Genomic DNA, 21535 nt, shown 5'->3' with positions numbered 1-21535 from the left:
ACTATGCCTTAAGTGCCCCCTTCAGAAACGCGGCTTTGAGGCCGTAGCCGTATCAGAAAGGCTTCTTCCTCTACCGCTTCACCTTTTCCCGTGCAAAGGCGCGTGGAGGCCGGCTCCAGCTACGCGCCCAGCACCCGGCGCTCTGCACCGTCAGCGCCCACGTCCTAGGTCCGGCCACGCGTGCTCATCTGCAAAGGGAGAAAGGACAGAGAGGGAGCCGCGCACAAAGGCCCATCTTCGGAAACTTTTTATTGCAAGTTCCATTCTGCATATTGATTTTTGAGAGAAAACACTGGAAATGGATCTTCCCTGAGCAGAGGAATACAAATGACAGCAAGACACATTTTAGTTGCTATTAAAGAACAGAACTGTTTTCCATTAGCATTTCAAAAGCCACTGTCATTCAAGCAAAGTAATAGCAGACTGAGGTGTGATCTTGCAGAAGGTTAAGAAAGATTTTCCCCCGAGGAAACAGCATGATCAAACACGGACCCAGCCACGTGATTTCTGAGCGCCCATCTGGCCTCCGGAGGGCCCGTCGTGAAGAAAGGTTGCCAGGCTGGGTCCCTGGTCCCACTGGGTGCTCCCAGCTGGCTCTATTTGGGGCCAGAGAAGGGAGTAAAGGCTTTGTCGCTGCCTGCCATGCACGCTTCGATCTCCTCCACTGTGCGGGGCACGCAGGTCAGCAGTTCCATGCCGCTGTCGGTGACCACGACGTCCTCCTCGATACGGACCTGGCTCGGAACGGCAGACACTCAGTATTCCTGAGCTTGGCCTCGTGCACCAGATTAGAGGGTCAGAGGGGCCCCTTCTCAGGAGCGGTCTGTCCTGCCCCTGATGGAAGGGGCTGGCCTCCGGGCTTCCGGGGGAGGCCGCGGGGGTGGGGGGGGGCGGGGAAGGCTCCTCCCATGGGGCCATCTGCTCCCGCCACCTGCCCCCCCCCCCCTCCCGTCTGCAACAGACCAGGAGAAAGGACGGGCCCGGGTCCTTGTCAAGTGAGGAATCGAAGATCATCCCTCCTCCCGCTAGGGCTCCTGTGTCGGACCCGCGGCAGCGTGCGCTAGGGGGATGTTCTGGAAGCAGAGACCCAGGGCCTGTGGGCACTCACCCCGCCAAATCCGCGGAAGCGCTGCAGGACCTCACGGTTGAAGAAGCAGGCGCGGGCCGGGTCCGCCAGGGCCTCGTCCAGGAGGTGGTCGATGAAGTAGATGCCCGGCTCCACGGTGAGCACCATGCCGGGCTCCAGGTGCCGAGTGGTGCGCAGGCTGCGCAGGCCGGGCTCATCGATGCGCTGCACGCCCTGCGCGGACAGGGAGGCCACGGGGGCCTGAGGAGGGCTGGCTCCACCCCGAGCGTCTGCGCTCCCCGGAGCTGCGAGGGAGGCTTTGTGCTCCGGAGGGGCTCTGGCCCAGGCTGCCCCTTGCTGGGCCGTGCCCCGAGCGCTTCGGTAAGACCCTCTGCTCCCTGCAGACTCTGCCCGCCTTCCCCCCACAATACCCCCGGAAGCGCCTGCGGGAGCCCCGGGGACAACCGGCGCGCACACACCCAGGGCCGCCCTCCCGTGCTGGCCGTGCGGCCGCCTGGGGTCCGGCTGCCCTCACGCAGGCCTCTCCTCGCCAGAGGAACGGCAGAAGCCAAACTCGTGAAGCCAAAAAAGCTCTTAGGGAGGCTGCGAGGCTTCCCGCACCACATCTTTTCCTTCCAGGCGGCTCACTTGGAAAGCGGCCCCGGCGGTGCTGGGCGCTGCTCCCCCAGACCCAGGTCTCCCGTGTGGCCTTCCAAGGAGGGAGGCCAGGTGCCGTCAGCAGGACGGCCCCACGCACATGCTCAGATGCACGTGGAGGAGGCCACGTGGGCGCCCCTAGGGAACGGCTGCCCGCCTCCCTGCAGAGGCACCCTCTCCCCACAAACGCACACCTGGCCCGGGCCTCTCGACTCTCACGGCGTAGCCAACACCCGTGTCCCCGGGTCCCTGAGGCCCGGGGCCAGGGAGCAAGCGGGCAGCGAGCAAGCTCTGGGGCCGGGCTGCGGGCTTGCCCCGCCCCGCCCGCGGCTCTTCCCTGGAAGCCCAGCTGCTGGACACGGAGCTGTCATTTCTGACTGTTTAGGGGCCAAGAACATCAGACTTCAATTAGCGGTTCATGTAAGGTAACCAGAAACAGGCTGGCTCGGCCTCCACAGCTGGGCACAGCAGGGAAGGCTGTGACCGGGATTCCACGAGGGTGGGGACAGAAATGCGTGTGCAGCCACTCTGGCATGAGCTGGGCTGGGGCGGAGGTGATGAGGGGACGTTAAGGCACTGTGACCCCTGATGAGTCATGCTTTGGGTACAGATGCCTATCTGGTGTGGTACCGGGTCCCGTGACACTTTTTGCCCGGATGGGCTGGCGACACGGAAGGGCCCGGCCTGGAATGTCGGTCCCCGTGCTCAGGTGAGAGGTGCTTGCAGGGCAGGGCCTTCTGCCACCTGAAGTCTGTGGCTGCCCCCGGGCACCCTCTCCCTGTCCCTCACCTTCGTGCCACCCCGAGCACCTATCCCTTTCTCTCCATTCCAAGGGCGGCAAAGCCAGGGCCCTGGCAGAGGCAGAAACCTGGCTAGGTCGTGTCTCCCCGTCCTCCTTTGGTCACTGTGTGCCCGCACCGAGCCACTCCGTGGGTGTGCCCAGGGGAGGGGCCGTCTACGCAGGCCTCCGGAAAATTCCAGGACCACCACCCAGACTGCAGGTGAGGGGGGGAAGGGACCCTGGGGGCAGGAGACTATGCTGGCCCCGACCTCTACCCCTTCAGAGCACTGGCTCTCAGGAGTCTCCCCACAAGAACGCCCGTCTGAGCGGGGCCGGGAGAAGCATGGGGGCTGGGCAGGGGAGAGCAGACCCCACGAAGGGGAGAGGCCGAAGCCCCGGCCCCTCCAGCCCAGGGACCCGAGCCTTGTGGGGAGCGGGGGCGCCAGCCCGTGCCGCACCCACATCGGCTTCCGCTGGGGCAGAGGGCTGGATGGGGCCTCTGCTTTGACTGGGCTCTGAGCAGAGGGGACCCAGATGTGTCTGCAGGCCTGAAATAAAACAAATGACTTTTATAGGAAAAGCCATATTTTTTCTACAATGTTTATCTGTCAAAAGAATAGACTCTGTGAGCACAAAGGGCTGCTTACTGGAAAAGATAAAAGCAGTTTGCTGCCAATTTTCTCTGGTGGAAAAAAAGAGTCCTGGCGACTAATGAATAACGAACCTCAGTTAACAATGTCTGGAAGGCTCTGCTCTTGGCTCCCTGTACACAGTGTGATGGATAGAAATTAGGAAATTAAAACTGATTTTGTTTCTCCAAATTTAACTGTTTACACTTGAGGAAAAAATAATTGAATAATAATGCTTCTCTTGAGCAATTTTTCCCCCCAAAAATCGTTCTTGGTGCTTTCAAAATACCCTGCAGCCAACAGGCCAAGCCTAGTCTTGGCTAACTGGCTGGTGGGCCCCAGGGTGTGCACCGATTGCATAATCAGCCCCCTGCACCTTGGGCACCGGGCCAGGCGGCAGGGCCGGGCTCACCCCCACCCACCCGGGGCCCGGAAAGACCGCAGCCACCTGCCGGGCAGGGCCTCCCCAAGGCTGGCTGCAGGCACCCTCTGGGTGGTCCTTTCGAGACTCGGTTGGTAGGAGGGGGAGGGGAAAGCCTCGTCTGGAAATGCCCACGGAAGCCTCCCTCCCCTGCCAAGGGTGCCTCGAGAGCCTGCAGACGAGAAGGCCACGGGGTGTGCTGGCCCAGGGGCTGGGTCTGCTGCTGGGCTTGTGAGGGGTGCTGGGCTCTGCTAGTCCCTGGAAGGCCCAGGGCCAGCCATGGTGCCTCACCACCCGCACCCGAAAGAAGCCAGAGGCGGGGGACAAAAGGGCCGCAGCGCCAGCCCCATCACTAAGAGCCAGCTCTGGGGTGCCCACTGCTCTCTGGGGACCCCGCGTGCCGCACACTGGCCACCTCCTACCCTTCGGGGCAGCTGTCACCCCCAGCGCACAGCCTGGGGCTCACCAGGCAGGGCACACCCAGCTGGCACTAGGTTCTGAGGTGGCAGCCACCAGGAGAGGCGCACTCCGGGAAACCCCCCCCTCAGCACCTGAACCAGGACCGACCAATGGGTGGAGGGACAGGAGGGGTGGGGGGCCTTGTGGGACCCCATTCCTCCTTCCCTAGCCGGTCCCACTACACCGCAGCTGATCCCAGAGCCCCGACCCACCGTGGGCAGGGCCAGCTCGGCTACCGCTCACGGGCAGGCCCCTGGCTGATGTGTCCACACTGACCTCGGGGTAGCCTCCCACGTCGTGCACGTCAATGCCCAGGAAGTGGCCGAGCCCGTGAGGCATGAACACAGCTCCCAGGTGGGCCTGGACCATGGCGTCGACGCTACCGCTCAGGACACCGATGCGGGCCAGCTCCTCCAGGTGGATGCGGTCAGCCAGGCGGTGCATGTCAGGCCACCAGACCCCTGCGGCTCCAAAGGAGGCTGCAGTGAGCTGCGGGGACTGGCAGTCCGGCTGGGGCTCCCCAAGGGAAAGTCTGGGGGACACGTGGAGCCCTTGCACTGGCTGAGGCAGGACGGCCGGAAGTGAGTGGTGAGGGTGCCGCAGCTGGGGACCCCGAGACCCTTCCTCTGTCTCCGTTGTGCCCTCAGGGGCAGGCTCCTGTCACCCGGGGCCGGGCGTCCAGCTTAGGTCTACTCCCCAGCCCGTGGCGTGTCTGCCCGCGGCCAGTGAGTGCTTCCGGGGCCAGCGAGCCCAGGAAGGTTCCTGAGCATCAGGAGAAAAGCACATGTCCCCCACAGATGTGGGGCTGCCTCAGTGAGCCCCAAATCAAAGCTCGGGGCCTCAGGCTGTGGGGCGAGGGCATGGCTGCACACCCCCAGGCGGGGCTGAATCACCCCTGGAGCCACTGTGGGGAGCAAAGGTTTCGGGGTGAAGGTGCAGCTAGCACGAGCTAGCACGGCCTCGTGGGCTGGCCGGCAGGGGTCTGTGGCTCCGCCTGCCACGAGCCAGGGTTGACCGTCTCCACGGCAGCCCAGACATCCAGGCCCCAGACTGCCAATCCAACTCATCTTTGCCCCACGTTTCTGGGGCAAAGGTCACCGGGGAGAGCATGTCCCCAGGCACTGAGTTTCGAGGCAAGCAAGCTCAGGGGCTCTGTCCAAGGTTCTCAGGCAGCCACCCTCAAACAGCCTTGGCCATCGCGGGGGTACGCCGGCCCTCCCCACTGGGCTGGCGGGGTCCCACTCCAACCTCACTCCAGGGCACTGGGCACTCCACCTAAGTACCACACAAGGACTGAGGTTGGTGAAGCTCCCTGCCCCACGCCACAGGGCTGATTTGGGGGCAGGCCACATGCTGGCTAAGGCCGTGGGCCAGGACACGTGGGGCCAGGCAGACGTGGGGGCGTACACCCCTGAGCAGTGATCCAGCCAGAGGGGGCCAGTGCCAACCCTTGCGGCCTCCTCCCTGTGGGGAGCGACACTGGCTCCCAAGTGGCACCCCCATGATGCCCTGCCCTCCACATCCACCAGCACGGATGATGGCAGCTGCAGAGGGGCGCCCTGGCATCCCGCACCATTGGGAACCTGCACGGACCCCGCGCCCGCAAGGGCTGGGCCAGCAGGTCTGGGCTCAGGGCTCCGAACCTCTGTGGCTGGCAGAAGGTAGCCCAAGGGCTCAATCCAGGGGTAGAGAGGGGGGCCCACTCTGGGACACAGGGCATCACCCTTCAGGCACTTGCTGGGCACCAGTCCTCCACCTGGGCCCCCTTCCCCGCCAGGGATGGAGACCCCACAGTTGGGGTCTTGGGCTGGCTGGAGGCACAGCGCTGACCCATCCTCCTGGATCCCTGCGGACCAGGCTCTGAGCAGGTGGAGAGGGCTGCACCCCGGCCAGTTCATAGGGCGGGAGTCGGCCCAGGGCCCGAGGTGCAGGGAGGCCGAGGGGGGAAGCCCCGTCTCTAGAGACAGACAGCCTCCTTGGAGTCCAGCTCCTGAGGCCTGACCTGCCTCGGCCCACAGAGTGCCAGGGTAGTGGCGGCATCCTAGGGTCTGGCTTTGCCCACTCAAGCAGCGGGGAGAGTCCGGTTCAAAGCCCTGACGGCAGAGTCAAGGTGGGCGGCTTTCCTCCGAAAGTTGGACATCCTGAAATGGAAGGCTGGGTACTGGATCCCAGCTCAGCTGCTAATGCACTTCTGAGAGCCTCAGATGCCTCCCTTTGTCAAACAGCTGCAATGCTGGCCCTAGAAGACTGGCCACAGAGACTCTGGCATCTACTGGGGGACCGGGTCAGTAACCCCTGCAAAACTGTCGGCCAATATTCATCCGTTGCTTATGGCCCAGCCAGACCCTACTTCAACGCTGGATGTCCGCCGTGCTCCTGGGGTACCAGCCAAGCCTGCCCCAGCCTCGGCTCCCCGCTCCCCCGAGGCCGATGCACCCCACCTCGCCCTCCCCAGGCCGGGCCACCTGTTACAGCCGCACACAGGCCGCTTGGAGTGAGACCCACTGCTCAGGTCTCGACATATGTGGGCCCTGCCCTGGAGGGACCTTCCCGAGCACTCTCTCCACCGTCCTGGTTATTGCCCTCCTAGCACCTTGTTCCCTGGACGGGTCTGCCTGCTGGCTCCTCGCACCTCAGGACCAGAGAGCTTGCTGGTTCAGGGGCAAAAGCACCGCAGCTCTTCCGCAAGTTGTGCTCCCGCCCAGATCCTCTGGGCCTGAAAGTGCCCCCAGGCAGCTCTGCAAACTCTCCCGGCCCGCCTGGCCCCGGGGCTGAGGAAGGGCATCCCGCACCCCGACTCCAGAGCAGCTCCGTTTCTCTTGGAAAGGGGCCTTTTCCGGTGGCCAAAGGGAAGCCCCAGGAAGCGGCCTGACGTCAAGCCTGGCTGGCTTCCAAGTGGGCTGCGGCCTCGGCAGAGGGGAGTCAGGTATAAATCATGCTCGGCCGGCAGCTCGGCTCCTCTCCTGTCCTCTTGGGGCCAGACGCGAGGGCCCAGGCGGTCCCCACGGCGCCTCCAGTCTTCTTTGCCTGTGTCCTCGGGGCCGGCCCTGCACACGCTCTCGTGGCTGGCAGTGGGGCTGCTGCCTGTGTGTGGTTAGGGTTGTGACAGTGATCCAACCTCCAGCAACTTGGCCTCAGCGTCTGGCCCGGATGGTGGTTACGACACCCTCCGCCAGGACAGGGGCTCTGAAGTGTGTGAAGGTTGCCGTCCTTGGGCTGGGTCGGAGGAGTGGATGCAAACCAGGGGACCTCAGGCTCCCCCACAACCTCAGCAGCTCACAGGCACCTCGGGGCCCATGTGGCCAGCTCGAAGCTCAGCGGTCCCCTAAGCCTGCTCGGGTTGGGGATGCCACACTGGGGACCACACTGCAGACTGGGCGTCGGTGGCCCTGCCCGCCCTCCCACCTCCGGCAAGCCCCAAATCTTTGTCCCACCTTCCCTGAAACATCTCTGGAATCTAGACCCTGACCTTTCCTGGACTCCTGCCTGTTTCCTCCCCAACCCTTGCAAGGCCTCATTTCCCTGCATCCTGCTTAGAAACGCAGGAGCATCCTGCCCTGAGGACAGAGCCAAGTACGTGTACCTCAGCCCGGCCTTCTCCAGGCTCACTGCCCTCCACCCCTGGGCCCACGACCCTCGTGCCGGCGCTTCCCTGTGCTTTCCACCTGCTGGCCCCTCAGCTGGTACCACCTCTCCAAAGTCCTCACCTTCTCACACTCTCTCCTGTGAGCCTCTGTGTTACGGCCTTCTCCAGGAAGCCCTCCCTGACTGCCCCTTCCTGTGCTGTCAGAGCTCTTCCCACCAGTGGGCAGCACGCTGGCCAGCTGTGGCTTAGTCAAAGCCTCTGAGCCCTGGGAGGAGGGCCCTGTGTCCTGTTCCATGCCTGGCAAATGTGTGGCCTGAGCAGGAGCCCCGGCCCCCCTCATGGCTCTCTCCTGCAGCCAGTGCTGTGACCTCACGGGCCCAGGATCCAGGTGTGACCCCCTCACCCTGCTCCTCTGTGCACTCAGACCCTGGGGTGCCAGGGTAGCATCTAGGTTTGTGCCCGTAATCCGGCCGTTGGCTCAGAGACCAGAGAGCCCTGGTGCCCAGGCCCCAGGTCACAGGCTGATCTGTGCCCACCTGGCCCCCTTTCCCCACACCTTTCCCCAACGGGCCAGGGTCCAGGTTGGCCCCTGGGAGCCTAGCAGCATCCCTCACCGCCTGAGGCCTCCCGTCCAGAGTGCGGCAGACCCAGGGGCTCGGCCAGAGCTCAGCCAGGAGGGCCCGGAGAGCTGAATCCTCACTGCTACTTCCAGACAAAGAGCTCACTTCATCCAAAGACAATGGCCCTCAGGAGACCACGTGTGCGCCAGACCCTGGGGGTGCCGCAAGGAAGGCGCGGGGCCTGGTCCCAGGGCAGGCCCTGTGGGCTGCAGGGAGCCGTCTGGTGGGCCAAACTGGCGCAGGGCTGAGGGCCTCCAGCCCACCCCACCGCAGACCCGGCTGCTGCCAGGACCTCCGGGGACCCATTCACCCTGCGGAAGGGCAGGGGGCGGCATGCGCCCTGGGGCTGCAGGCGCCTCAATGCTGAGTGGAGTGCGGTTGCCTCTCAAAGTCTCCGCACGCTCCCCCTCCCCGCACCCCCCAACCTTGGCCAACAGCCTGAGGGAGTAAATGAGGCCAGGGAGGGCGGGAACTTGTCCACCATCCTCCAGCCAGCAGGGGGGCCTCTCAGGGCCCTCCCCAGACAGCCTCCTCTGTCCCGGCTCTTGCCACAGAGGGCGCCGGCAGACCGGGAGGCACACTGTCCCCGCACCCTTCCGCTCCTAGCCATCTCCAAGAAGGGGCCTGAGGGGAGCCCAGCCAGTCCTGTCCCTGTTCCCGCCCGGCAGGGAGGCAGAGCTGGCAAAGGCACCCGACCAAAGGCCACAGCCGACACGCGTTGTGCCACGCGGGCCGGCACAGCTCCGGGTGCCCTCCTCCTGCTTGATCACCTGGTGGCTCCACAGCGTCCTCTCTGGCCGCCTGGGCTGCTCTGGGGGCAGTCTGCTTCTGACTCTGTGCTGGCTGCATCGGCCCCCGCCCCCAAGTGGCCAGAGCCCGGACACCAGCCGGGCCAGGAGCTGCACACAACTGCACGGGCGCAACGATGAAGGGCTTGTTCATACAGACCCGCCGCTTTCACAGCCGTGGGCAGCGGGGCCCGGAGCCGAGCGAGCAGTCTACACTGCCTCTGTGGGGCCCTGTAGCGGTACGGCTTCAGGAGGGCGGACCTGTAGCCTAAGCGGGGGAGGCCAGGGCGGGCAGGTGAGCATAGAGGGACACGGAGGGGAATTGAGTGCTGGAAGTGGCAAGAATTGTCCTCAGTGCTCCATGGTGGCCGGAGGGACGAGGGACGGAGAATGCACGATGGACAGCAGTCTTTGGGGCGCTCCTGCTTGGGTTCACCCCAGGCCCCCCTCAGGGGGGCTGAGGGGCCCCACTGGCACCCATGGAGACTCCCTGGTACCCATGGAGACAGGGTGGTCTGCACGGGGTGGGCCACTTGCCCCAACACAGGAGCCAGGGAGAGTTTCAGTTCCACCCAGCCATGGCGGCCAGGCCCCTGCCGTAGGACTGGCGTGGGGGGCACCTTCCCAGGTACGGCCCCTCTGAGTGGGCTCAGCCACCCTCCCCTGGCTGTCTGGGTGACAGGGAGGGAGGCCCCGACGCTGTCAGAACACACAGAACGCCTTCGGGGTTCTGACCCGGGGTTCTGGTCCTTCTGTGCGTCTCCTCTGGGCATCTCACTGCCACTCTGGTGTCTTTATTTCCGCTTCCCTGGAAGGTCGTCGGAAGCAGCCGTGCAGTCCCAGCGGGTGTGTGTCTTGGCCCAGCAGCCAAACCCACAAACCAGGGGCATTTCCGCTAGGACAGGACATGGGGCTGACCTGGCCACGGCCTCCTCGCAGCTCTGGGGAGATGAGCTGTCCCCACGTGAGCAGCTTTGTGGGCACAGCTCGGCCTGCCTGGCATGGGACCCGACAGAGTCGGCCCTCGGGCACTGTCAGTTGTGTCGCGATCCCCAGTATCCGTGGGAGAGGTGGGGGCTACAGCAGGGATCCGTTCCCACCCCACACCCAAGGGAACCTCCAGGCCCCAGCACAGGCCCAGCCCGTGCCCCACTGTGCGCTGGGGGAGGACCACCCCGCCCAGTCTGTGCAGACCAGCTCCGCCGAGCCCAGCCTTCTGCCTGCCCCCAGAGGGACGTGGCCAGGCACGTCCAGGGCACAGAGCACCAGGCCTTTCTCAGTGCAACTGGCTGGGGGCCCTGGGGACAGCGGGCCCGACTACTTTCTGGGCAGAATGAGGACCGCTTTGTCAGCCGTCGGCCAGGACGCCCACCTGGGAAGCGCTACTCAGGTGTGAGCAGACTCTCCCGAGGGTGGGGGTGCTGCCAGGTAGGCTGGGCTGGGGGCACAGTGTGGGGAGCACAGCGGAGGAAGCCCCTGGCCCAGTCCTGGAGGTATGCCCGGGGGGTGCGCGCGGCTGTGCTCACAGACGCCAGGGAGCACGCCACAGCCCACGGCTAGTGTTGTCCAAAACGGAACAAACCCTACTCATTGTGGTGTCGAGGGAGCAGGAAGGGCCATGCCCCTCGGGGTGACGGGTGACCGCTTCTCGAGGCTGGACCTCACTGGGAATAGGGGATGTGTTCCCTGGTTTAAAGGTCAGAAACACCCCGCGCCCACCAGCACGCTCTTCTGCTGCCCGGCTTCCAGCGCCCCTCCTACGCCTCCTCCGTAGATTTGCAGGCCCTTTTACACTTCCTTCTTTTACACAAAAGAGGACCATCGGCCACTCCATCCTCCACTTTTCTGACAACTCAACAGCCATCCTGGAGGTTCCCACGTTAATACTCAGTGGCCGCCAAGGCTTTAGAAAAAAAATTTTTTTTTAAGTAGGCATCATGCCCAGCATGTGTGGGGCTCGAACTCACGACCCTGAGATCAAGACCTGAGCCAAGATCAAGAGTTGGACACTCAACCGACTGAGTCACCTAGATGCCCCGTGACCTCGGCTTTTTCAAAAATTAACAGAAGATGCTGCTTTCTTCTGCAGCTGCTGAAATATGCAGGTCCCATCACCTCGTCACCCCAGCAGGAGCTTAACTTTTAAGCTTTCCTTTCGGGTTGAGCTCCCCGTACTGGGACCACCGAGCTCTGTTCTTGCTGGATGAGCGAGGGGGCAGGGCTGGGGCCCGCCAGTGTCCCTGTGTGGTTCCCTAACCTCTGGTGGGGTTAGGTGGGGGGCTCTGTGGCCAGACGGGGGCCATCCGGAAAGGCCCGCTCAGTTTGCCTCCGAAAGTGACAGTTGCTGAGGAACCCTCAAAAGCAGCTCTTGGCCTGATGACCGAGGCTGTCACTCATCCCAACAACGGGCAGTGGGGGCCCCGGGGCTGTTTAGCCAACACAGAGCCATCAGCCTCAAGAGGCCACATCCTGGGGATTTTATAGTTTGGGGATCTTTTCTTTTCCTGAATAAAGGCTCCATGGAGGGATGCCGGTCTGACTGCCATAGTCCCTCTGAGTTCAGAATGAGCTTAGAGTCCAGCCTTCGAGGGTGTCATGGCCAGGTCCCCAGAGGGCTCTGTGGCAGCCACTCACCATTCCCCAGACACTGGGGAGACACTCGGCCCACTCCAGAGTCAGCTGCGGCCCGAACAGAAGGGTGCCCTGACGTCCAACCAAATGCCAGTGTTGGCATTTGCTGATCAAGCCCTCTCTGGAGTGGACCCTGCTCCAGGAGAGGACAGCGGACATGCTGACATTCCAGTGGCCACTGCGACCAGGGGTTCTTGCTGGTGGAGAGTAGCAGGTGGGACTTGGGGTGACCTTGGGCTGAGCTCCCCGATTCCCAGCTCTGTCTCTCCTTGCTGGCCGGCCCCCTTTCCTAGGACTGCTCCTGGGGATCTGACACCGCCTGGAGTCTTGGCCAGCTGAGCTCCTCCGGTGATGGGGGACCGAGTCAGGCTGTGCAGTGCAGGACCTGCCCCACAACCACCAGTGCCCTCACCTGGCTTCATGGCGCTCATGACAGCGCGGCAGCTCCGCAGCACCGCCTCATAGATGGCCTTCTGGTCTGCGGTGAACTTGCCGTTGGCGGGGAAGGAGCAGGTGATGTCGGAAGAGAAGCAGTAATACTCCCCACCCATGTCGAACAGGCTGCAGGGAGAGGAAGGTGTGAGGTAGGGGGTGCCCTCCCCCCCTCCAACTCTCCACCGCGCGGCTCAAGGGCAGCCTGTCGGACCCTGGAGGCGCCGGGCGCTGAGCCCGAGCCATCTTGCTGGCTCACCAGCGCAGGAAGCAGTACGGGGCCTCCCACCCCAGTGCATCCTCACGGTGCCATCAGCAGAGACCTCTGACCCCAGAGCAGGGAAGCCTGGAGTGGGGCCGATCCCACACACATACCCCTGCCCTCCAAGGCCTATGGACGCCCAGCTGTGGGGACTGACTTGGAGAATGAGGAAGGGGCAGACAGGTCCCCAGGCCCTGACGCAGCATCTGGCCTCCATGCACTGCTCATGGGAGCCGTGCAGGGGCCGTGGGGAGGAATGCCCCCATCCAACAGACAAGTGGGGTAAGGAGCACCACCCAGCTCTCCTGGGTCTTGGTGTCTGAGTGAAAGCTCAGCCAGTGGCTCTGTCCCAGCACGGAGGTCCCCCGACCGGAGGACCCTGCTGGGATAGCACAGATGTGCTCTTCCAGGGCCTGAGGGAAGAGCAGGGAGGACCTGGCAGAGGACGGTCCTCACACGCAGCAGGGTGCCCTGGCGTCCCAGTGACAGGGGAGGGACCAGCGGGCACAGGCAGAGGTGGAGAGTAGGAAGGCTGCAGAGGCCCTGAGCCGGGGTCTGTGAGCCAGCAAGCAGGATGGCGCCAGAGTCCGGAGGACAGGCCGGCCGAGCCTGCCCTCTGGACCCCCTGTGACAGGGCCCAGTGTGGCAGGGCTAGGAGGGGGTGGGGTGGGCCACTCCACCACCCTTGCTGCCTGCCCGGGCCTCAGGGCCCTCGCGGGTCAAGGGCAGGAAGGAATCCTGCCCTGCACCCCCATGGCGGAACGCAGCAGGTTATGCGAAGGGCTGCTGGGTCACCACGCCAGAGGGGCCCCGGATGAGAGCAGTGAGGGGGGCACAGACCGAGCCCCCCTCCACATCCCATCCCACCCGAGCACCTCGGCAGGGTGTTTGGCAGCAGGCACACAGGGGGCCCCACCAGCACCCCCAGCCACGTCATCAGCCAAGCCATGATGCTCATGGTGACAAAACCGATTGAGGGCCACTGGTCTAGCCCCAGGCCCAGGATTCTGCCGAGTCTTCAGTGCCAGGTGGCCACAGAGTCGGGAGGAGCTGAGGGGTGGTGGGGCTGCCCTCTGTGACGGTTCCCGGCTCTGTTCTCAGCTTCTCCTGGGGGTTGGTCTGCAGCTGCACAGGTCCTGGCAAACCTGAGCCAGGGGCAGAGCTGTGCCTTCCACCGGGGCCTCTCCCCCAAACCCAAATCCTCGGGGTGAACACCACCATCCACAAACATTCCAGGGGCTGCCTGCGAGCCTGCCTTTGGGGCCCTGACCCCAAATGACAGAGCAGGGGGTCCCTGGCCCTGCTGTTGGAGCAGGGGGTCGGGTCATGTGGCCTGACAGGAAGCACCAGCTACTCCAAAGAGACAGATCTTTGGAGAAGAAAAACTTGAATGCTCAGGATCCCTGGACACTTTGCTGGAATCCAAAGTCCCCAGCCAGGCACTTTGTAATCTCCTGTCTTTTTCCTATTGCAAAACACCATAAACAGTGTCAACAGTGCAAAAAGCAGGAGATAACACCTCAGGTGATTCTCCGGGAGTGGGGAGAGCCCCAACCAGGATGGCACGGGAACTTCAGGCTGGGTCAAAGTCATGGACTCCAGCAGACTCTGCTTGGGGCAGGCTGACGGGGAGGGCCTGGGCCTCACTAGAGGTGACCTGAAGATGAGACAGAGAGGCCTTGAGCAGACGCGCCCAGGCATCTGCTCCCTGGGAAGCTCCAGAAGCAACAGGGTGTTTGGGCCCACGGTAGCTTTACTCCTGCCAGGGGCACACTCACAGAGCTGGGTGGGAGGGCGGCTTAGCCCTAACCTGCTGGGAAAGGGAGGCTCTGAACACTGGTCCCGCAAAGTCCCGTGTCGGGGTCAGAAGCTCGGAGCCCAGGGATGGGCTCTCTTGTCCTGGCTCCAGCCCTGGGTCTCAGGGCCTCAGCTTTGCTTCCTTTAAGATGACGATGCCTCCACGGCTGCAGGTTTGTGTCCTTTTAGGGCCGATGTATAGACAGGCGTGGGGAGCAGGTCTGTGTGGGGCCAAGGTCCAGTTTCACTCGGGGAGCAGAGCATTTTCATTGGGGCCCCTCAGAGGCAAGAAAAGAAAAATCGTTTGTGGTTCGTGGATTCAAGAACATCCAAGAATGGCCTGAGCAGACAGGACAGAGCCGGGAGCTTGGGGGACACAGACTCCTGGGGGCCACCACCTCGGCAGCACCCACCCCCGGCAGAGGGCTCTATTGGTCCGTCTGGTCTCAAACAAAAACAGAAATTGAACTATTTAAAAAACGAGGAAGCCCACAAAAGCGCATGGAACACTGGAGTCATCTAGAGCAGCAAAAACAAGACGCTTCTCCTCGGCAGACAAGACTCCTGACCGAGTTTTCCAAAAACTCTCCTCAAAAACACAGAACATGGGACAGTGGGTGCTGGGAGCTCCTCAGCCAGCCTGGCCTTACTGTTCGGATTCTAGAAGACTTTGCTTGTATTTTTTGCTTGAAAATCATCTGCTTACTGTAGAAGGAAGTATACGCCCAGTCGGCCAGCTCCATCCTGCCCAGCGACGCTCAGGGCACGGGGCTGGAGTCTATTTTCGTGTTCTCAGTTCCCTATCTTTCTCTGCCCCCCCCCCCTTTTTTTTCTAAACCCCCCTCAGAGTTCCTACACACATAAGTTATTCACATTCAAGCCGCTCTGGAATCCAGGGGCGAAAGCTATCTCTTTCATAAATCATCTCCCTCCAGCTCCTCTGTGTCCATTTCATCCGCCCTCTGAGCGCAAAGTGACAATGGGGAATTCGGTCATACTTTGGCTCCACCAGGCGCTCAGGATCCCTCCTCCCCGGCTGCCTGGGGACACCCACCAGGGCCGCCACCATCTTTGGCCGAGTGAACGCGTATGATAATCTAAGACATCTGGGGAGATATTACACATCTCTAAGCAATACGCTGGCGTCTCTTTCCTCACATGTGTTTATCTGGTTCTATTTCTGGCCGGATGAGAGGTTCTGTCTGCCCTTGGCTCCTCCCCAGCAGCCTCATGCCCGGGCTACCCGCCACCATTGGCTCAGCCAGACCCTCCCTAAGCCCCTACCTCAGCTCCCCTGGCCCCACTGCAGAGGCCGGCCGGCAGAAGGCCTCTGAGATGGTTCGGCCAGCTTGGGCCGCATCTTGGGGAAACGCTGCTGTGCACGGACAAGGCTCCCTGCGCTCAGTAGGTAGCTTCACTTCAACCTCCCGAGCTGTGGCCTAGCCCTCGGCCACCTCTCACTCAGGACCGGCACTGTGCATGCACACAGGCCTCTATGCGATGGCAGGAGCATTTCAGATCCCAATTTGCAGTTGCCCCAGCCTGCGTTCCAGGCGAGGCCAGGGGATTTCTGAGAAGTCGGAAACTCCTGCTTCCCTCCAGGCCTCAGGGTGAGAGAGGAAGACGTACTAGTCGCTTTCCCGCTGATGTACTCCAGCGGGCGGCCCCTCCAGATGAAGCACACGGGCTGCCTGCCCGCCTCCAGCCCAACCTTCTGTGGAGTGCCAAGGCCCTGATGGGACCAGCGGGGCAAAGGCCATCACTTAGAGGCCGAGGGCTGACTCATCAAGCAGACCTCTCCCCACACCTTCTAGGCATCCCTGCTCCACACCCTGCTCCACGGGGCGACTGCTCCCATGGGGCCCAGGCAGACAGGAAAGTTGCCCAAGCAACCACCCCCAGGAACCCAGAGCTGGTGATCCCTGGTACCCATGGTAACAAAAGCAGGCACAGGCTGGGGGCGTCCTGTGTGTCTGGAGAGAACTGCTATTCCCATTCTACGTATGACGTGGAGAGAAGCAGAGCACCAGTGAGGGGTCAAGTCCCCAGGAAGGACACTGCATGGCACCCGGCCTGATGTGTGGGCAGGACACAGCGCCCACCCAAGCCCTTGCCGCCACCGAAGCACCGTGGACGAAGCCTGGGCGTCAGGGCAGCGGCCTCCGCCAAGGAGGGACTCAGTCGGTGTCACGAGCACAGCACATGGTTCATTTCACTTTTTTGGAGTACAGTGTCCTATGATGTGTGTGAGCACCCAGGCTGTCTGGACCAGTGCTTTTCAAACTGTGGGTGGTGAAGTCAACAGAGTGTGGGGTACAGGCCAGGATGTAACAGACAGAAAGCATGTGGTAGGGGGATCTGATTATAACTGGGGCTGGGTTAGAACATCAAGGATACATCTAACTGGGCGGAAGGCTGAAGGTTACAGCCATCGGTCTGGCTGTCCAGGCTAGCAGGGCCTGTGCCCTCCTGACAGTGTTCTCTTGCCCTGAGGCCTGGGCACGTCCGTAAGACCATCAAAAACTCAGGATGGGGCTGCCGGCTGAAAATCAAGTGTTCCCCTGTGCAAACAGCAAGGGGAGAGGGGTCTGGGCTGGGCCTGGCACCAGGGAGTAGGCCCTGGAGGTGACACTTGTTCCCTGAGGTCAGCCAGGGCATCAGGCACCAGGACAAGTGGGGCCTAGAGCCCAGCCCAGACGTTCCACCAGCTGGGGAGGAGCCCCCAGGCACAGACTCACCCCTCCCTGTGGCCGCAGAACCGTCCTGTCAGCCTGTGGGATGCCAAGGGGGCGTCTGGGGCCCTGGATGAGCGGCAGCCCCCCTCCCCCATGGCCTGCAGGGTGTCCCATGGATGCAGGCTGCTGCCCATGGCATGGTGGCCCAGGATAGAGGGAGCGAGGTAGGGTCACTTCCCCAAGCAGTTTCACGCCTAGCCCACATCTAACCTGCAGGACTGACTGGGAATGAGACAAGGGAAGGAAGGAGTTGGCGGTAATGGTGCTGGTGGCAGGAAAGGGTGGCCAGGTAGGGAAAGAGCCTGCCTGGGCCATGGCCCCTCACAGGCCAGTCCCCTCATCTATGGAAGGAAAGGACGGGGCAGCTTGGGGCTGTGACATGGGCAGCAGGAGCAGTAGCATGTGTCACTGACATGCCAGCAATAGGTCAGAGGTCTCCAGGGGCTTCCCTGTGAGGAAAACCCTGGTTTCTCCAGGCAAAAAGAAGGGGGCTTTGGCCACTGTGTGCTGTGTCCCCACCTCTGCATTAGCAGGGTAAGGCAAGAGAGAACCAGGGCTTCAGGCTGACCATCATCAGGGCGAAGAGAAACAGGGGTCCCTGTCTGCTGACAGGAGAGGAGAGGAGAGGGGGGGAGAGGATACTGCATGGGGCCGGACAGGCCTCTCTCCCCGAAAGTGGGCTGGCTCCCATGCCCCAGGGGCACACAGGAGAACTGGCGGCAGGGAGGAGGCCCGCCCACACATCCTGAGACAACACTGCCCTCTTCTGGCCAGTGCTGGGAGATCCGGCTCGGCACCCACATGCTGCCTGCAGCTGGGCCACCCAGGCCTGGTGATCCTTAGGTGTTCTAGAAGGTTCTCAGAGGGAACACAGGGCATGCTACCTCAGGAACCATTGCTCCGCTCCCTGATCAAATGGATGGAAGCAGCAGCTGAGGAGGGGTGTCCTGGCCGTTTTCCAAATCAGAACCCACTGGAGGCACAGCCTGGCCCCTTCCTGCTGAGGGCCCCAGGGGGGGTGGGAAGGCTGCCAGGCCAGCCTCAGACCCAGGAATTCAGCACAAGAGAGGGTCCAACCCTGCGTGTACTGCTTCCGGGTGGACTTGAACATGGACAGTGGTGCCCCCTGGGTGCACCTCCATCCACTTTGGGACTTTGGTTTCTGGGAAGCCAGTGCAGTACATGGGAGCTATGTCTCCCCTCACACCCACCTGGCAGGGGCTGATTTGGTGAGGAGGGGTCTTCTGGGGATCCCCCCCAGGATGGGTGTCCAATGACAGTAGCCACCACCCCTTGTGTGAGCATGTGAAGAGCATTAATCAGCAAGTTTCCCACACTCCTGCCACCCTGTTTTACAAGGTCTGCCACTTGCCTCAAACTCCAAAACAGAAAGCAGCTAATGGCTCCTCTGGGATAGTGACGGGGAGATGGGGTTCCTGGTGAAAGGGCTCTAAGCCCAGGGCAAAGCCCCAAGAAGTCCCACAAGAGGCCTCACGGTTCTGAGTGAGCTGAGTACTAGGGCCCCAGCGATCTGAAGCCACATCAAGGTCACGCAGAGCAAGCAGGACAGCATCTAGCAGACAGAAATGGGAAGGGGCCCACGGAGTCGGCAGGCCCTTACTTCTCAGCTCTGGGTGACAAAGCTGATGTGCAGGGAGAAGCAGCATGCCTAACCTATAAGCCCCAATTCACAGGGAGACGACGGAGGCCAACAGCGGTCATGGCCCAGCTCCTAGGAAGGTGCTGGTACTGGAGGGACAGAGGCATGGGCGGTGGGCGGGGCCCGGCTGGCCTCATGCTCTACTTGGCACACACCTTGAGGACAGGGCTGGGGCTGAAAACATACAACAGGCCCTGAGACTCGAGAGCTGTCTGGCTCAGAGTCTGCCGGTGGCTCTCACCGCCAGTCTGTCATGGAGCCAGCTGCTGGAAAATGGGCCTCAGGGCCCCGGAGCACAGGTACAAGCCCTAGACTGCTGGCTCTGAGGATGGCCACCATCGCAGCTCTCACCTGCCAAGGCTGTGCTGTGCCAGGCTCCCCACTCAACACTGTGTATTCTCCCAGAGATAGGTGCCCTATCACCCCGTGACTGATGGAGAAGCTGAGGCTCAGGGTACCAGCCACTCAGCTGGGGAGGGGGAGGGCAGGGGGATCATCACACAGCCCGGGCTCTCTAAGGCTCCCTGTAGGGGTGCGGGGGCACGTGTGGGACTGCGAGGAGAAGGATGGAAAGGCTGGCTGCCTCAGCCCTACCCCCACCTTCTCCAGTACAGCCTGACTGCCCCGGCCCAGCTCTGACCCCAAACAGCCCCTCACTAAACGTTCAAACATCTCTGGGGCATTTTCCCCTGACTTCAGGGGACTGAAGCACTCAGAGTGTGCCAGCCGGTGGGCACCTGGAATAGCCGTGGCTCTGGGAGACACTCAGCTTCAGGAGAAACTCTGTGCTATGCTCATATTTTGGTTTCATACCTTATGATAAAGTATTGTGGCTTTTATGTTGGGATAACAGAGTGATTTATTATTTACCGAACACAGTAGGCGCTCGGCAGATCAATTTCAATAAAACAATGGATTATAAACGCCGCCAGCAATCTGGCAGCAGCAGTAATCAACAAAACATGTTGTTCTAAATGCTGCATAATAAATTGACTATAATAAACTCGTAATTATTCTACTGGCTACATTTCAAAGTTAGTACGAGAAAAATAAAATCACCAATTTGGACTTGGCATTAACATCCGTGGGATTCCTGGATCGCTCTCCTCTCTTAGCTGCAAGTGGCAGATGCAGGTGCCATGTGCTCCCACGAGGGCCAAGGCCACATCTGGGCCGTGTGGAAACCTGATCTAGGCTGCGCCCCGGTCAGCCGGGCCCCACCCCAGCAGTGGTCACCCCAGGAACACAGCCGTGACCAGCCTCTCCTGGGGTGAGGATCGTACTGGGGGCAGATAAAGAGGAGAGCAGAGAAGCAGACAGTCCTCTGGGGTATGCCAAACTCACAGAGGAGAAAAACTCATGGCCACGTGATGCTGCCACAGGGCCCTCCGGCAGGCCAGAGCTGGTCCAATGACAGCTGAAACCTGCTGGTAGGGCTAGGTCTCTGCCTCTGCCCGAGGACTGATTCCCACATCCTGGCCTCCAGGCCCAGCCAGAATGGGCTGCACAAAGAGCATTAGGAAATGTTGCAGGAGGCAAGAGTGCCTGGGGATGCCAGGTGGTTTCTTGGGGCCACGAGTGGCTCAGCCATGGCCCAGAGGGCAGAGCCCTCCCCTGTCTTTCCTTCGTCTCCAGCTGAGCCAAGTCTGAAGCAGTCAACTCCTTCCCCAAATCCTTCTGGCTCTGCACCTGGACCCTCCTTGTGTCTCAGTGACCTCACCTACACATGGAGATGGGCAGTGGGACACAGGGTGGGGACAGGGTGAGAAAATCTACCCAAAGGGGTGTCCCTGGTGCCAGGCACTGGGGAGACTCCTGTCAAGGTTTTTGCATGCCCTTGGCCCCTATGCCTTGAATGACTCGGGAAGGGTGCAGCCACTTTGGGTGCCCCCCTCTGTATGTTCTGGTCCCTGCCCTGCCGGCCCAGGCCCCTGGGAAAGGGCACATGAGCTCAGCACCTGCGTTTCTGACACGTCTCTTCCACCCCTCTATATAGTCTTGAGAGGCATGTGCCACCTCCACCAACAGAAAAGTAAACTGAGGCTCTGGGAGGGAGCTAAGTGACTCTGTTTCCTCCCAGAAGGCTGAGCTGGGCTCTTGCCAACAGTGGCCCTACCCAGAACATGCCGTCCAGCCGCTGACCCGGGTGAGCGCAGCTAGTCACGGAGCCTGCTGTGCCCCTGGCAAGGACACCCTGGGATTGGGTGGGCTTCTGCAAACACATAGCAACAGCTCAGAACATGGCTCATGCCCCCCAGTGGATGTGGACCAGGGACCCCTGCGTGCAGGCTCCCCTCCGCCCCAATGCAGGGCTGAGCTACACGTGCGTGAAGCCAGGTTCAGGTTCAGGCCAGCGTGCAGGCATTGCCAGAGCTCTAGCTCGGGAACTGAGCCCAGCAGGGCAACGCCCATACTCTGAGAAGCAGCAGGAGACCGGCTGGAAGCAGGCTTGCTGAAATCTTGCTCAGGTGCCCTGGCAACCAGGAGGCGAAGGCACCAGAGAACCAGGTGGGACAGTCCGTGTCCCCCACTCCGCCCATGTGTCGGTGACCACAGCAAAGATGCCTGCAGGCTAAGGCAGGGTGGTGACGCGGGGCTTGCGGCCTTTAACTGGTTCTCAGTAGCCCTGTGGCAGCCTGGGCTGACCCTGCCTGATATGTGGGTGCTGGAGAGGAGAAGCAGGGAATGCCCAGCGCCCATGAGCTGAAGAGAGAGCTGGTCCAGGTCAGCAAGGTGCCCACAGACCCCTCCCGAGGCCTGGAGCAGCTGTCTGGAGAGGAGCGGCATATGCTCGGCATAAGCCCTACAGACCGGGATCGTGGGCAAGATGTATGATTCTGCCAACCGGGGCCAGTCCATCGGAGGGGTGAGGGCTGCAGATCCCGCCCACGCCTGCTTAGTCAGGGCTCCACGGGGTGCTGTGAGCACTGTAAGCTGTGCTCAGAAAAGCCCTGCAAACAGTCTTGAAGGTCAAGCACCGCCTCTGACCTCCTGGGCTAATGGCCATTTAT

The 21535-nt window shown here is 62.0% G+C and overlaps 1 protein-coding gene across 1 annotated transcript in view; it reads right to left on the bottom strand.

The window, feature by feature from the left end:
* Positions 1–230: 230 nt before the first annotated feature.
* The window catches only part of PEPD (peptidase D), a 112484-nt gene continuing 91179 nt past the window's right edge, over positions 231–21535 (bottom strand). The window contains exons 12-15 of the mRNA XM_058707638.1: positions 12051–12199; positions 4290–4474; positions 1109–1300; positions 231–734 (exon numbers count right to left, since the gene is read on the bottom strand). Of these exons, the coding sequence (XP_058563621.1) occupies positions 597–734; positions 1109–1300; positions 4290–4474; positions 12051–12199 (664 nt within the window). The 3' untranslated portion in view covers positions 231–596. The remainder of the gene's footprint in view (positions 735–1108; positions 1301–4289; positions 4475–12050; positions 12200–21535) is intronic.

Source organism: Neofelis nebulosa, chromosome 17, assembly GCF_028018385.1.
Source record: "Neofelis nebulosa isolate mNeoNeb1 chromosome 17, mNeoNeb1.pri, whole genome shotgun sequence".
In the NCBI taxonomy this organism is placed as follows: Eukaryota; Metazoa; Chordata; class Mammalia; order Carnivora; family Felidae; genus Neofelis; species Neofelis nebulosa.
Note: the sequence above shows the minus strand (reverse complement) of the source record. Positions and strands in the feature narration are given on the sequence as shown.